The sequence below is a fragment of the Pelodiscus sinensis genome, chromosome 1 (genome assembly GCF_052426305.1).
Source record: "Pelodiscus sinensis isolate ZL-2025 chromosome 1, ASM5242630v1, whole genome shotgun sequence".
Classification (NCBI taxonomy): Eukaryota; Metazoa; Chordata; order Testudines; family Trionychidae; genus Pelodiscus; species Pelodiscus sinensis.
Genome location: NC_143052.1, coordinates 58653064 through 58670244, shown reverse-complemented (window position 1 = coordinate 58670244; position 17181 = coordinate 58653064). Strand labels below are relative to the sequence as shown.

Below are 17181 nucleotides of genomic sequence, written 5' to 3'. Positions count from 1 at the left end.
ATTTACGTTAGAGAGCGCCAAAAGGAAATACAATGACTTGCCATTTGAAAACAAAAACCCAAAAATTGATTCTGTCTTGGGACAGGAGAAGGTTGTTAGGCTAAAACAGACCCTTGATTTGCATGGCTGGCCCTAGCTGTAATGCAGCTTAGAACTACTTCATAGCAGCTATAACTTAAGCCATTGGAAAAGAATCATTAATATACCTTGTCAATTGATAATTGCCATCATAGATCTCCTCCCTGGCCTTCCTGCACTGTTGTTCCTCCACCATTTTAGTCCCTCTGCATTCTGTTGTAGGATATATGCCTCGGGATCTGCAAAAGTACACATACTCCAGCAGAGATTCTGTGTTTCGGGGACATCTCTGCTGGACATTTGCAGCTACATTATGATCCCTCTGTACCACTTTTATGCAAAGGGCTGTAACCTACCTTGAGAATTTCGCCCCAATACCCTTGTTAAAAAATTGTGTGGGTGTGTTTTAATATTGGTTGTTTTCCTATGTAATGAATAAACCAGATTCTACTGGATTCCTCTTAGCATCTTTTGAATATTAGTCATACAGTGTAATTGTTTTCTGACATCTATTTTTTTCAGTTAATTTTATTTTTGAGAAATCTAACACCTATATGAACACTAATTAGTGTTAGAGATTGACATCTTCTGTTTTGTCAGAGAACAAATTTAAGCAGACAGTGAAAGCATCTCTAAATTGTTCTTCCAGTATGCATCAGCACTTTTCTTCAAGCATCACCTCAGTTAGTTCACAGGAGTTTTACTCTTTACGCCTTGATCATTCTTTCTTTCGTACAGCAAGCCATTATTTTCCGAAAGATCCCTTATTCCTGATTTTAAGAGGAATAAGGGATCTTTCAGAAAAGGCTTTATTTTCCGAAAGATCCCTATCTAGACTGGCGCTTTTTGCCGGCAAAGCCCTGACCCCGAAAAAAGCGGCAGCCATGTTTATGCAAATGAAGCGGGGAAGATTTAAATCCCCGCTTCATTTGCAATTGCGCTGTGTCTAATTTGCATCCCTTTTCCAGAAAAGGGATGCAGTCTAGACACAGCTATGATGTATATGTTTGAATATTTGTCTACTTCGGGTCTATACTGAGACCATCAGTTTTATGCACATAAGCCATTTGGTGCCTTCCATCTATTGCTGATAAATGTACATTTAAAAAAAATTAGGAAATTACTACATTCAGCTGAGCTTTACTACATCTACCACTCTTTCAGTGTAATAAAAAATGACCCTCTTGGACAAATTGTCTTTTGCAAGGAAGCCTTCTCATGACTTGAAATTTTTCTACTTTTTTACTTCAGTATATTTTTTATTACTGCTTATATTTGAATAGACAGTTTTATTTTATGCCAATTTTGTTTGACAACTGGCACACACTTTTTACCTTCTGTTTTAATATCATAAAGACAAGATAGCTTGTATCTTATTTTTTCTGTTTTTTACCATCAGGAATAGACATCAGTTTAAGGAATTATGGGGCTTTTTGGCTTACTACTTGCTGTCAGAGGACCTTTAGTCATAGTTTAGAGCAGGGGTCTCCAAACTACGGCCCGCGGGCCGGATGCGGCCCGCGAGGCCCTCTCATCCGGCCCGTGGAGACCTTTTTGTCTACGGAAAAAAAATTACGGAAATTTACGTGTATCATTTTCAAGAATGAAATACATGAAGAACAATTTGAGAACAAACTTGTCCGATGATAATCTCAGGTCACTGTTGATGTTAGGGACAACAAATCTAAAGCCAGAAATGTCTGCTATTTTGGCACCCAGGAAACAATTTCACCATTCACACTAATACAGGTGTTCATGTGTAGTGTATCAATGTGTTATTAAATAATAACTGAATAAAATAATATTAAATAAATAATTAAAAACAACATCCATGTTTTGATTGTTTTTTATTTGGACCTCAAGTGTGTAGTCGGCCCCCGAGCTGCTGTTTGATAGTTAATGCGGCCCTCGGGCTGAAAAGTTTGGAGACCCCTGGTTTAGAGCACCAAAACAAAAATGACGACTGTTGCCATTTGGTGGATTTTTTTGTTTGTTTTGTTTTTGTTTTCAGTTTTATAGACAAATATTGTTTTAACTAGTTCCTATTGATCTAATAAATCTAGATGACATACTAAATGTGTTAGCTTTTTAAAAAAGACATTTTCTGTTTCAGATTGTTCGTAAACTTAAAATCTTAGTGTGTCTAAAAGACTAAAAATGGAAAGCCATGTTAATTTTTATCCTCTCTTACAGCTGCACATGCATTGTTCAGTTACGTGAACCAATCAGGATTGGAGAACAATACTTTTGAAGAGCTGAAGAAGAAATATGGTGTTCAGTATTAATGAGATTATTGATGTTACATATTTTATATATGTGAAGTAGTCTGATTCTACACCTATTCTCTGAGCAACTTATCCTGAAGTCAGTGGAAGAATTACATCCATAAAGTTGCATTTATATAGGTAATGAAATCCTTATAACAGACATAACCAAACGGCAAGTGCCTAGAAAGAATAATGGCTTATGTACCAATTCTTCAGTTGTGTCCATTATTTCAGCGCCCTTTTGTTTCCAGTGTGACCCCTTTTCCCCCCAGGCCTACGTGCCCACTTGAGCAGAATGAACTATAGGATTAGGGCAATAGACTCTGGATTATTCAGAAATAAAATTAATTATTTATAAACTGTGAGTTTTGGTAAGAATGATTAACTTGATGATTACAAGATCAGCATGAGTTTTATTTTGGGAAATAAACTGAACAGTGTTTAATTCAAAATACCAAAATTGGCTGGTATAACGTATTTTAACATAAAATGTACTACTTAACTTACATTTCTCAGATAAGCTAAATTTAGCTTTAAATAGATGCTATGCGGGACAATATGAAAACTTCAGCTGATGCTCAGCAAACTTGAGGTCTTATTGTCAATAAATTCCAAATGTCTTTTGCTGACTTCTGGGCACTGACAGCTGAACTGCCCCAGTGATCCTCAACCTCTGCAGCAGTACAAAAGGAAGCTCTATTAAGTGACGAGGTACCAAACAATAAAAGGTTTTAAAATATTCACTAAAACCCTAAATTGCACCTGTGGCTGAATGAAAATATATAAAATGTGAATATATATCATACTGCACAGAGGGCACAATTCTTAACATAGTTCTATCAATCCATCCCCTTTACAAGTTGGGCCAGTAGTTCTGCAGCTGAAGCTTTGGGGTGCTTCTTATGGGCTGTTTTAAGCAGAATAATAATGCAGCATGGAGAGGACAAAGGAATAGAGTACAGTGAACCCTCGTTTCTCGCGGTAGATAGGTTCCAAACCCGACCGCGATAGATGAAAATCCGCGAAGTAGGATCCTCAAAGCCTCGGGGAAGCCGGCCGGGGGGCATCCCAGGCGCGCATGGGCTGCGCCCCCGCCGGAGCCCCTCCGCGGCTTTCAAAGCCTCGGGGGAAGCCGGCGGGGGGGCATCCCAGGCGCGCCTGGGCTGCTCCCCCGCCGGAGCCCCTCCGCGGCTTTCAAAGCCTCGGGGGAAGCCGGCGGGGGGGCATCCCAGGCGCGCCTGGGCTGCTCCCCCGCCGGAGCCCCTCCGCGGCTTTCAAAGCCTCGGGGGAAGCCGGCCGGGGGGCATCCCAGGCGCGCCTGGGCTGCTCCCCCGCCGGAGCCCCTCCGCGGCTTTCAAAGCCTCGGGGGAAGCCGGCCGGGGGGCATCCCAGGCGCGCATGGGCTGCGCCCCCGCCGGAGCCCCTCCGCGGCTTTCAAAGCCTCGGGGGAAGCCGGCGGGGGGGCATCCCAGGCGCGCATGGGCTGCGCCCCCGCCGGAGCCCCTCCGCGGCTTTCAAAGCCTCGGGGGATGCCGGCGGGGGGGCATCCCAGGCGCGCCTGGGCTGCTCCCCCGCCGGAGCCCCTCCGCGGCTTTCAAAGCCTCGGGGGAAGCCGGCGGGGGGGCATCCCAGGCGCGCCTGGGCTGCTCCCCCGCCGGAGCCCCTCCGCGGCTTTCAAAGCCTCGGGGGAAGCCGGCGGGGGGGCATCCCAGGCGCGCCTGGGCTGCTCCCCCGCCGGAGCCCCTCCGCGGCTTTCAAAGCCTCGGGGGAAGCCGGCGGGGGGCCATCCCAGGCGCGCATGGGCTGCGCCCCCGCCGGAGCCCCTCCGCGGCTTTCAAAGCCTCGGGGGAAGCCGGCGGGGGGGCATCCCAGGCGCGCCTGGGCTGCTCCCCCGCCGGAGCCCCTCCGCGGCTTTCAAAGCCTCGGGGGAAGCCGGCCGGGGGGCATCCCAGGCGCGCCTGGGCTGCGCCCCCGCCGGAGCCCCTCCGCGGCTTTCAAAGCCTCGGGGGAAGCCGGCCGGGGGGCATCCCAGGCGCGCATGGGCTGCCCCCCCGCCGGCTTCCCCCGAGGCTTTGAAAGCCGCGGAGGGGCTCCGGCGGGGGAGCAGCCCAGGCGCGCCTGGGATGCCCCCCCGCCGGCTTCCCCCGAGGCTTTGAAAGCCGCGGAGGGGCTCCGGCGGGGGCGCAGCCCAGGCGCGCCTGGGATGCCCCCCGGCCGGCTTCCCCCGAGGCTTTGAAAGCCGCGTAGGGGCTCCGGCGGGGGAGCAGCCCAGGCGCGCCTGGGATGCTCCCCCGCCGGCTTCCCCCGAGGCTTTGAAAGCCGCGGAGGGGCTCCGGCGGGGGGCGCAGCCCATGCGCTCCTGGGATGCCCCCCGGCCGGCTTCCCCCCGAGGCTTTGAAAGCCGCGGAGGGGCTCCGGCGGGGGAGCAGCCCAGGCGCGCTTGGGATGCCCCCCCGCCGGCTTCCCCCGAGGCTTTTTCAAGTTTTGGTAAGGATCAATTTTATGTTCACAGTACAGTGAACCCTCGCTACTTCGCGGTTCGACCATCGCGGATTCACGTATATACATAATGTAATGAAAAAAGTCCGCGAAGTCGTGAATCCGCGATGGTCGAACCGCGAAGTAGCGAGGGTTCACTGTAATGGTAATACACACATCTGAGAGGAAATGTCAGATAGCAAAGGCACTACAAGCAGAACCTCCTATCTGCGTAACCAAACGACGAAAAAATGTATTACAGCCTTAGCATGGAGAGAGAGAGAGAGTAGAAAACAGCTGCACTAAATTCCCATTTTCATGTTCTGGCATAGTTTTGGAAGTGTGACCAACACTTACTAACATTCTTTCTAAGCCGGTTTGCTCTCACCTTGGCTATCCTTGGTTAAGCAATAACAAAGTGGAGTCAGAAGAATTGTTATTCATTGAAAGAATATATTGATCACTTTGTTCAGCAATGCCATTTCATGGAGGGGTTAATGCTTTGCCCATAATCATACAGAAGACTTATAACATTCACAGAAAGAATTCAAACTTCTTTCTGACTTAGAGAGGATAATTGGCTGGTTAAATCTGGAAGTCCTGAGCGGTCCTAAACTCTTAAGGTTTTTTCAGCACTTTAGTGGTAACTGATTACAATTGTTAAATTATTTAGTTTTTAATTCTCCAAGTTGGATATAATCTAAAGAAAAAATATATGCAAGGCAACCTTCTTGTTCAGTGTTTGTACAGCTATAATATAATGAGGCCCTACTAGGGCTCCTAGGCATTATGATAAAAATAAATAATTCATAACAGTGGACCAGCTCCTCAGTTGTGCCCAGGCAGTGCCTGATGCTGCTGGGAGGGACAAGGGAGAACAAAGGTAACAGTGTCCCACCACTTTACCTGGAGCTAATCCAGCCAATATTGTCATTAGGGAAATGTCAGGATCTTATTTCAGAGCTAATGAACCTTTACAGAGGAAATCCTACTTGTAACCTCTCTACCACCTTAATTCTGCTCCCTATTGTATGTATATGTTATGAGTAAGTTAAATGATTGCATAGCATTTTTTTTCTGCAGTACCTCCCAGTCTCAATCAATGCAGAAAAGTTTGTGTGTGCTTCCTGAATGGATAACTATGCAGTATTTCTTTTTATCCTTGTTTTCTGAGTAGCCCTCATATTTGTCACACTTTCAAAGGGACCTGTGCTTTTGAAAATCACACCCTTTATTCTAAGGGCCGCATTCAGGTTGCACAGACAAACTGAATTCTGGTAGTTTCTATCTTTTGAGTGCTTGATTTTTCAGTCTGTGGTGTTTTTAAATAACTTTGTAAAAATCTAGAACATCTAACAAACCAATAAAACTTAAGTAGAACAAGATGGACATAGCCAAAGAGTGTGTGTGTGTGTGTTGGTTTTTTGTCCTTGTGTGTGCTCTCATTTTTGCTGCATTCTTGCTGCCTGCTATATATTCAGGTTATAGCAATAGATCAAAAGCATTAACTGGAATCTGTCATGGCATCTTTGTGGTATTCTGTAGCTGTACAATTCTTTAACTTTACAAGAAGTTGTTGCCATGGTTGATCAAGCTTTTGCAAATGAGTTGGTGCATTATAGGGATATCCTACCTGTACCCCTTTTTTTAATGTCTACACTGGTTATGCTGGAAACAGTGAAAAGGTGCTGCTTAAGAGCTTCTGTGCCACTCCTGCACCATCAGACTCTCCCCCTTATGTTGGCATATCTGCCAGTTTGACAGTCAGAATGCCCCCATTAGCGTGTCACAGAACACCTTCCATCACTCTAAAGGAGCTGATCTACTAAATTAATTTTTTCCCCTTCCATAAATGTCATTATAGAGCCTTTCTGTCTTGGAGGGGTCTCTATTAAAAGGGATTTGTGGAACTCCTTATTCATTGTATCTCACTAATTCACATCCTAACCATGTGTTGTCTTCCTACTTCCTCCATCCACTTTCTTCCTTCCCTGAGATCAGACAGTGGGACTAACTCAGTTTATCAAGTTTAGACTTTCTGCAGGCCAAATTATACCCCCATCTACACATATGCAATTCCATTGTGTTTAGATTATGTCTTCAGTAATGCTTTCCTAACCTCAATATCTTTCTGGTCCAATGTTTTCACAAACGCTTAGGAGAACAAAATGTAACCTGAAGAATCTTTTTTTTGCTGTTGATGATCCAGGAAACAGAGAATTCACTTTGACTCCTCTTGTCTCAGGACATGTCTACACTAGTAGATTATTTTGAAATACCTAAATTTGAAATAACTCCCAAAATAACAAAATCAAAATAATATGCCCCCACTATCGGGGAAACCATGAAATTAGTCTGAGGCAGGCTCCATTATTGTGGACATGCTACTTCGACTTAGAGCCCCTGAAACCACTGGGAAGTAATTACTTCAAATTACTCTGGGGAGTAGTTATTTTGAAATAGCAGCAACTGAGCATCCACACTATTTTGAAATAAGTGTTTTGAAATAAATGTTATTCCCCAAGGAAAGCATAAGTACAGAATTTGAAATAATCAGCCTGTTCAAAATAATGGGCTTGCTAGTGTCGATGTTCTGCGTATTTTGAAATAACTCCCTTGTGTAGACCAGGGTCAAGAGTAGTTGTTTGATACTGCAGGACAAATTCAGCCTCAATGTAAGCAGCTGTCATTCTGCTGAAGACAATGGAGTTGCACCATGGATGGATTTAGCTCTTTGTCTTGTACTTAGGTGCTGCTTAGACCTATGAAAATGAAGGGTCTTAAAATTCATGGATACGTTTAATTATACTTTGCATTTTCTTCTCATCCCTAGTCATTTGTTTCAACTTGACTGAGTACTGGAGCACTCTTTTCTGCTTTTTTTCTATTATACTCCTTTGCTTCCTCACCGTATTTCTCATTCAATCATTTGCACTAGCTCTCCCTGTTATTTCTGTCACCTTCAGTTGGACTCTTCCTTTGAATTTTTTCTCTCTCTCTCTCCCTGTGCCCTTTCTACCTTATGTCAAGTTCAAAACACTTCTTTCTTCTCCACTCTATACCCTCTCTTTTAATCAGTACTGTGAAGCTGAACCTCTAAGAGTGTAATTTGATGACTCCTCTTTGTTTTTCTAAAAGTATTTTCTCAAGGCTTTTATGTTTTCTAAAAGCAGCTTTCAAGTATTCTGCCTTTAAGGTTCTAGTTTACAGCTATCTTTATTTTCCTCAAGCAGCTTGATTTAGAAGTAGAAGCAAACAACCGTATCTGCTAGGGAATTCTTTTCCTTTCCTGCTTTTTAAGGTGGTTCCCAAATTCCCTGGTAGAAGGATAATCTTACGGGAATCTTATTTCTTTCCAAACAGTAGCATCAGACAGTGATTCTTTTCCAGACATCTTCAGTTTTTTAAGACCTTCTCTCCCCCACTACATCAATAGTTTAGTTAATGGTGTTTATCTGGATTATATTAAAAAGTAAGACTCCGTACTGCTTGTACTGATGTTGCCGTTAACTGTGAAGAATCCCACCCAAATACTGGTAAATTGATAAACATAGATACAACTATGGCAAAACCTCACCAATATATTCTAATGTCTGTGGTTTATAAATGGTCAAATAAGAACCCATCTTACAAATGGAGCCAGCTGGGGTCTGGTTATATGGCTCTGATCAGGGTCTAAGTGAACAAATACATACAAAAAACGTCAGCCTGCTATGCCAGGCTATCAAGCATTCTTTAACCTCTCTCTCTTTCTCACCCAGCTGCAGACATAGACTGAAATCAGCTCTGTGGCTACGTCTACACTACAAGGTTTTTGCGCGAAACCAGCCATTTTTGTGCAAAAACCCACGGAGCGTCCACTCTTCAAGTATATGTTTGTGCAAGGAAATCAACAGTAAAATGGCAGAACAGATAACTTTTTGTGGTGTAGGTAAACCTTCTATGAGGCATAACTTTTTTGTGCTACAGCTCTTGTGCAAAAAGGCATGTGTGCATGTTCCACAGGGGTTTCTTGTGCAAAAAGAGCCTTTCTGAAAAAGCACAGGTGCTCTGGTGGCCATTCTGTGACTGACCATCAGATCTTTCTTGCGCAAGAGTGTCCATGCAGTGTGGCTGCTCTCTTGTGCAAAACCACATCACTTTTGCAATGTGCTGTTGAGGTGTGGGCGCACTTTTGCGCAAGACGTTTTTGTGTAAGAACTCTTCCACAAACTACTTCTTGCACAAAAACCCTGCAATGTAGACCTAGCCTGTGTGAGAGGATTCAGCTTGTGGATTTACCCTGCACTCATACACTCCTCCTTTGTAGTGCAAATCCAAAATAACATTGTCTTGTGCTGTACAGAGTTTTGTCCAATGCAACTGCATACAAAATGCCTCCCTGAATGTGGAAGGGAGTTATGCTTTATCTCCCTTCCCTCCAATATCAATTGCTTGTTTTGGGATGAACAAAAAGTATTAACTACAGAAGGTAAATTTTCATTGATTATAAGGGATAGCAAACAGGACAAAGCAGAATAGTGAGCAAATAAAACATGAAAACTAATCTTAATATACCAAAGCAACAAGTTACACACTAATTTGAAACCCTAAATTTTGTTTTAGGCAGTTTGCAGAGTTTCTGCAGCTCAGAGCTTATTATTTCTCTTACAGCAGTGGTCCCCAACCTTTTTAAGCATGAGATCACTTTTTGAATTTAAGCACAACCCAGGATCTACCTCAAACCCGAATACCCTTGCCCCCTCTCCTTCCCACCCCTTCTCCGAAGCCTTGCCCCTGCTCACTCTGTCCTCCCTCCTCACTCGCTTTTATCAGGCTGGGGGCAGGGGTTTGGGGTGCAGGAGGGGTTCAGGTCTGGGGCCAGGGTTTGGAATTTGAGCTCCAGCTGGGCACTGCTTACCACAGGGGGCTAAGACAAGCTCACCCCTATCCTAACCCTGCACCACTCCCAAAGCAGCCAGCAAACTCTCTCTATCCCTGCCCCCCTCTGCTCTGTGAAGATGGGGTACAAGGTGGAGGGAGGGACACCCTGACATCAGCACTCCCTCTTCTTCTTCCTGTGCCCTGTACAGCAAGCAGGAGGCTCCCAGGGGTGAGGGGCACCTCCAAGGCAGAGGGCAGGAGTAACACGGCAGTGCTGAGGGGAAGACGAAGTGCCAGCACTTGATAGCCTCCTGGCCAAACCTCTCAGGATCACCTGTCAGAGGTTCCAAGATCTACCAGTAGATCATGATCTACTGGTTGGTGACCACTGTCTTACAGCCTAAACCCTTATCATAACCTAGACCCAGCCATTGTCTCTCCCCAGCTTAGTTCCTTTTTTTCTCTAAATATTTTTAGCAGTTCTTCTTGGGCAGGCAGGTAATGGAGAAGAGCCCTGATTGACTCTCTTCTCAGCCTTAAATAGGATTTATGTAAGGTGGGAACCCTTTGTTTCCAGTGGGAAAAATGCCTGACGTGTCTAAGGTAGCAGTTAATATCAGATGACCTTTCAATGTCAAGGCATAATTACAGGAAGCTTCTCTGGATGATGGGAGATTAGTAACTTCAAAATTTTACTGTCCTTTAAAATAGCCTATCCAGGCAGATTGCCTATTATCTGGTGGACATTCTCCCAAATACGTACACAGATGTAATTGTTACATAGTCAATGTTCCTAACTTCAGATACAGAAATAATATATACATACAAATAAGAAATACATTTAGTAAATCATAGCCTTTGTAATGATTCCTCACATGACCCATCTTCCATAAAATGTATCTTAGTTGGTCCATATCAAATAATATTTCTATGAAGAATACAGAAAGAAATGTCACAAGGTAAAACTGACAAAGAGCAGGTGAATAAACAGACAAACTGACTTTCACCAGTCACACAGCAGCTCAGTGGCAGAGAGGGCAGTAGACATCTGAGTCTCGGGCCAAGCCCTGTCCACTGGATCATGCTATTTTGACAAGTGAAATGTAATTATATTTATTAACTAATAAATGTATTGCCATCTGGTTTGGATCCATGTTAGAAAGAGGATATAATGGAAGCCTGGATCAATGTTCAAAACTGGAGCCTTTAGATAAAATCATTCAGCTTTCTTAGATCATAGATAGAATGAAAACCCACCATCTTTTGTTTGTTGAAGCTGGAGTAAAGATTGAACCTCTATCAAAATGCTCTTTTGGGAGGGACCATTGATTAGGGAATGGTAAGGTCGCAAATTGGTCTGAATAACCCTTGTTTGTAATTTCAAGAATCCATTTATGTGATGTTATAAGCATCCAGTTGCTGGCAAATTGAACCAGCCCATCTCCAAACAACACATAGGAAAGACTGGTGCCAATATCATGAGGGTGAATATGCAGTATTTGTCAAAGAACTCAAGTTACAAATAACCTCAATTTATTATTCACTAATAAATGTATTGTCACCTATGTTATACAAGAACTTACCATCTAATGCCACAATATTCTGTTTTTTCTGAGAAGTGAGGGAAGGCCACTATTTTTATGAAAATTATTAAGCTTACTCATTAATAAAGTATCAGTAAAGTTCCACTGTAATTTTTTGATTGCAGCATATTTTTAAAAAACTCATGGGCTTCTCTCATTTTAAATCTCGCTTCATTTGTATTTTTCTTCACATTTGGTGAATGAATTTCAGAGCATGTGAAAATTACAGTGGTTATCTCTCGTTTATAGCTTTGAAACTATTAAAAAAATCACAGTATAGTACTGGATTAATTTATCAGCAATGGGAAGACAGTCTCACTTGGTAGGGGAATGCTTTGTTACTGAATTCTCATTTTTATACACTTTGTGGTCATTCTAATCTCAATGAAAGGTCTATAATGAATTCCTTTAAAACCTGATGTGACATTTATGGGAAAATTTCTCAAATTCCACATCTTCTAGATGGAAAAGTTGTTTGCTAGTTTGGGAAAGCTGGGGGCTATTGATAATTTGTGATTTAATAGCACCTTTTAATAAAAAAATCTCAGATTTATAAATACTTAGTTGGTGTCATGATGGTTTCATGCAGAAAAGCAGAGAAGTCTAAATGCACATTTACAAAGCAGTGCAGGGATTCTGGCCACACATTAAAATAACACACACACACACACACACACACACACACACACACCAGGTCTTTAAAATTAATACAAGCTATCTATGTGAGGTGACTAAAGTCAGTGCACTGCTTTGTAAGTATAAACCTTAGGTAAACTACAGGCTCTCATAGCCCTGCTCCCAAATAGAGTATCACTTGGAGTCTAGGTGCCATACAAGAAACAGGGTCTGCTATCACGGAAGAGCTTACAAGATAAGGCTCCAATGGCTTGGTCAAGGTCATACAATAATAGGGGGTTTGTAAGGATCCTTTAAACCAGCACTATAATCCAACTTGATAGATACCACTAAGGCAAAAAAATTCCAGCTACTTTGCTCAGAGTGCACACACACCTACATTGGAATGGAAACGTGCAACACATCTTGAAGAACAATAGCTATAGAAAGGCTAGTAACTAGTTTTATTTCCTGTGTGGTATGTTCAGTAGAAATGTGGAAATCTAGCTAGCTAGAGATGCCCACACAATCTAATAAAACACTCAGGAAATCTTCAGCCACTGTTCCTGCATGTTTTGAATCAAAGCTTAGTAGAAACAGATGACACACAATCAGAAGTGAGTCCAAAGTCATTCAACACTGGTTTCCCTTTACTGTAGAATTCCAGTAGCACTTGTGCTAAAACAATGTGCAGATCTACTGTGGAAAATTGCAGTTGTGAGAAAATGACAAGTGGCTTAATTCTTTCCCATCGGTCTATCAGTCCAAGGCTCTTCCTCCAAACCTCTTAAGCTTTAGGAGCAGTGAAGACAAGTATGCTTGTGCTCAGTGCTGTTTGAGCAACTGGAGATGATGGTTTCAAGCCTCTTCTCCTTTCTTTCAACCCAATGAAATTTACCTCTCCTGCTAACCTCTGAAATCTACCCTGCCTCCCTCCAGACTGATACCCTCAGGCTGTGCTACACTGGACCACTTATTCCGGAAAAGCGACTGCTTTTCCGGAATAAGCTGCGAGCTGTCTACACTGGCCACTTGCTTTTCCAGAAAAACAATGACGATCTACTGTAAAATTGTCTGTTCTTCCAGAAAAAACTATGCTGCTCCCGTTCGGGCAAAAGTCCTTTTCCGGAAAAACTGTTCCGGAAAAGGGCCAGTGTAGACAGCACAGTAGCCTTTTCCGCAAAAAAGCCCCGATCGCGAAAATGACTATCGGAGCTTTTTTCCGGAAAAGCACGTCTACATTGTCACGGACGCTTTTCCGGAAAAAGTGCTTTTCCGGAAAAGCATCCTGCCAATGTAGACGCACTTTTCCGGAAATACTTATAACGGAAAAACTGTTCCGTTTTAAGCATTTCTGGAAAAGGGTGCCAGTGTAGACGTAGTCTCATAGTGCCTGCTTGCCTCTGCTCTCCTCCTGTGCTGCCTCTTCCCAGTCTCTGTTCTCCACAGAACCCTGCAATCCTATTAGTTCTAGACACAAGGCAATTAGAAACTGATGGCAAAAATGGTGGTTTAAAACAAAATAGTAAGGTTTTTTTCTAAGAGATTGGCATTGATTTAAACAATAGATTCTCATGAAAGTCCCACATGGCCCACTTTCCAGTATCCAGTAACCTTCAGTCCTTCAGGCCAAAGTGTCACCTACCAGGGGCGGCAGGTTTGTGTAATTTTTGGTGGTGCCCAGAATGGGTCTAGTCTCACCCTCCTTTCTCCTGCCCATCCCTGACCATTAGCCACACCCCCTGACTCCCATTAGCCACACCTCTGGAGGTAAAACTCGCAGGTAAGATGGACACATGACCAGAAGTAAAAGGTGTCATGTGACCCCCCCCTAAGGACTTTTCCCACCATCCTCCTACCAATAGGGATTAGTTTGGCCCCCGCCAACCCCCCCTCATGCAACTATCCTGCAATTGCATTAACCCAATGTGTGTGACATTAACTCGAGGGCGGAAAGGCTGGGGAACTGTTCCCTCTAAGAGTTTCCTCTCATGAGCAGAATGTATATCCGTTAAGACCAGGGCAGTTACTCCTCACTTACACCAGTCAGCAGGAAGAGAAATGAGGCTCACTGCCTCTTGGTCTAGGGATATCCAGGGCCCCTTTCCTTGACTCAGAACTGAGAGGAGGGGAGGGCTGATTCCAGAAAGTACGAGAACCACTGATCCAGAATGAGCTGTAGAAGGCAGGCTGGAGAATTTCCCCCACATAATTCCCAGAGCAGATCTGAAAAATAACCATTGTTGATTTTAACATTGTCAGTGATGGAGCATCCACCCCCCCCCCCACCCCCCCCGGTAGAATGTGCCACAGAGTAGTCACTCTGTGTTACAAATTCAGGCCTTATTCTCCATCGGAATTGGATTAATTTCAACTTCCAGTCATTGGGCTGGGTTAGTCCTTTCTCTGCTAGGCTGGAGAGCCCACTCTCAAATGTATTTTGCCCCAAGCAGGTATTTATAGACCAAGTCACCCCTTAACTTTAAGCCAAATAGACCGAACTCTTTCAGTCTCACTGTAGAGCCCCATAAACCGAAGTGAGAAAGGCGTCTTTAATGTAATTTTTCCATTTACAGTATTGCATCCTCAGAAGAAAGAGTGTTCATGGGCCTGTAAACTGGAAATGAGCAAAAGCCAAATTATACAGCAATAGGCAAGAATGTCTGTTTAGCAGGGGAGAAGCTCCATAAATACAGATCAAAACAAGCTAGCATCATAACTACAAAATGGATACTTCTCTGATCTGGGAAATTCATCTTCAGACCCAGGGGAAGGGAACTTTGTTTCCCCCAAACATTCTCATCTGCCACACTCTGCTGCACACTTTCTAGGGAGTTTATGATCTGTTAGGCCTTCATTCTGCTCCATCTTCTTTCTTCTACACAAGTACATTTCAACATTCTTACCAGTGTTCCCTGTAACCTGTGTGCTCATGCGGCCGCTCAAGAGCGATTCCAGTGCCACCCAGCTGATTAGCAGCATGCCCACATTTAGGTTTGTGTTTGTCCTGGTGGTGCACATTCAAACTCACTTTGGTGCACATAACAAAATTTATTCTGCACATGGATGGAAAAGACTAGAGGGCACATTGATTCCCCCCCTCTCATCTCAACTCACTAGATGTCTTATTTCTCCAAAGTGTGCCTTCCTGAAATCCTTTTGGCCTCCTGGCAACTTATTTCTGATCATTTTTGTGCCTCTTTCCTGAATGCTGTAATTCAACAACCACTTTCGGAATTGTGGGCGGTGCACCTGGGCCCAGCATTCCAGTGGCTGTTGCCCCAGTGCCAGGGACACAGAGAAAAGAGCCGTTTTGCTCCTTCTGTAAATCCCCCCATTCCTGCAACCCAGGCTTGCTTAGATCTTTTGGCCCCCAATTTCACACTGGCCAAGGGGAAGGCTTTGTTAAAGGGCCCCCGCCAGCCTACAGCACTCTAACAAAGAGGCTTTACAAGAAGCTATGTGGGGGGGGAGGTGTGCTGGAGGGGTGGCTTTAAAATGTCGGCGAGAAACTACACTTAACGGACGAGTTTCCTCTGAAATTGTGGCAAACCAACGCAGCAGCATAGAACTAATGAGGCTCCCCCAGCCCTGATCCTAGCAATTAGTGAAATCAGGAGAGGCTTCTTAATCCTTGTTATACAGATGGGGGAAACTGAGGTAAAGCAACTGGTCCATCAAATACAAGCTTGCAGCACAGCCTGGGACAGAACCCAGAACACATGAAGCCCCTTCCCCGTATGGCTATTCCCTCCCCTGCCACTGAGTCCACCTACAGTGGGTTGGCCAGCGGGAGCTGTTCTGTTTGGGAGCAGCAGCCATGCCATGGGCTAGGCTGCGACCTGGGGAAGGCTGTCGGCCCCATGTGTCCTCCCCACTGGCCCCAGAGAGTCCCTCCCCCCCCCTCCGCAGCCGGGCCGGGCTCCTGCCATGCCCAACAGGTTCGCCCCACGCCCCCCTCCCACCCTATCTCTGGTTGGCCAGCTGGCTCCGCTAGCTCTGCCGCTGCTTCAGCGCTCCTGCCACTCCGCACTGGCCCGTGCCTAGGGGAGCTTTTGAAGTGTCCGCGGGGCCGCCCTGGGCTGTGAAGCTTCTGACACCATGGCAGCCAGCATCTTCTTGCAGGCTTGCCCCATCATACCTCTCCTCCTCCAGCCGGCCAGTCTTGCCCTGTGCACACGCCTATGCCAGCAAGGATGCTCTGAGGCTGGGGGGAGGATGCACAGTAGCCAGCAGGTGGGAGCCGGGGCCTGCTCCAGGTAGGGCCAGGGGAGAGACCCAGCTCCATTAGTGGAGCAGGGCCCCCGGCTCTGAATATTGTTGGAGCATGGGCACCACAAGCCCATTTAACTCGCTGCCCATGCCACCTACTGATTCATATAAAGACCCTAAGATGCTGGGTGCCTTCTAGCTAACAGATGTCTAGGGGGAAATTGTAAAAGACAGTAAGGGCAGCACCTACTGACTTTCAGGAAAAAAAATAAACACCTACCTGGCCCCTGTGGAGTAGTCTTTGTTTTTGTTGGTTTGTTACATTGTCTGCAAGGTGCAGCTATGCTGTGTTTCTTTTCAATGGCTACATTCTTGTTTCAGTACTTGTAATTAGTTCAATTATAAAAGAGCAAAGCAGGTTTTACAATATTACTGTTTTAAAAGATCATTCAAAAGCCGTGTGACATTTTAAAGAAAAACACAAAAGGTCTAGCCTTTAATGGGAGTTGCCCTTTTCCTTTCTAACAGAGTATTTAAATTTATCCACAAAGCGTAAAATTTCTTTCAACATTACAAATGGGAAGACTTGGTAGCTTTTATTTTTAAACAACTGTGGTATGCAATCTCATGCAGTGCAAGAATTCAGTATAGGAAATTCCATGTATCAGCTCTGACTTTGCAAAGACAGTATTTTCCCCCAAAACATCAGGAACTATCAAGGAACACTGCTTGAAAAGCAATTGATTTGAGAAGGGTTTTTTTTCTTCTAGATTTCATGAATACTGTCTTAAGAGGACTGTCCTGGGAAAGTAAGTGAGATGCATCTCCCACTCCTCCTCCCCTCAGTTAAAAAAGCATATGAGGCTGTGATATGGTGCTACATGGTGGTAGGGGTCCAGCTCTGTTCTCCCTCTCCGTTCCAACAGTTTATTGGAAAAAAATAGTCCAGAATCCAATCTGCAGGCAATTTGATGGGTTTACTGGGGCTAAACAAGCAAGCATGTTCTGAAACCAGTCGAGCTATCTCTCTAGGCCAATAGAGTTTAATCATATTCCAAAATCCTTCACATCAGTTGGGCTTATAT

The 17181-nt window shown here is 44.5% G+C and overlaps 1 protein-coding gene across 6 annotated transcripts in view; it reads left to right on the top strand.

Moving 5' to 3' along the window:
• RPAP3 (RNA polymerase II associated protein 3) overlaps positions 1-15798 on the top strand; it is a 66270-nt gene extending 50472 nt beyond the window's left edge. For 3 of the 6 annotated variants that reach the window (XM_089779550.1, XM_089779551.1, XM_089779552.1), the window contains exon 16: positions 2272-3356. In XM_089779550.1, coding sequence (XP_089635676.1) covers positions 2272-2363 — 92 coding nt within the window. In that variant the 3' untranslated portion in view covers positions 2364-3356. Of the gene's footprint in view, positions 1-2271; positions 3357-8584 lie in introns of those variants that run through there. The other 3 variants (XM_075930640.2, XM_075930630.2, XR_016349994.1) reach the window with 2 other exon arrangements.
• The last annotated feature ends 1383 nt before the right edge of the window (positions 15799-17181 follow it).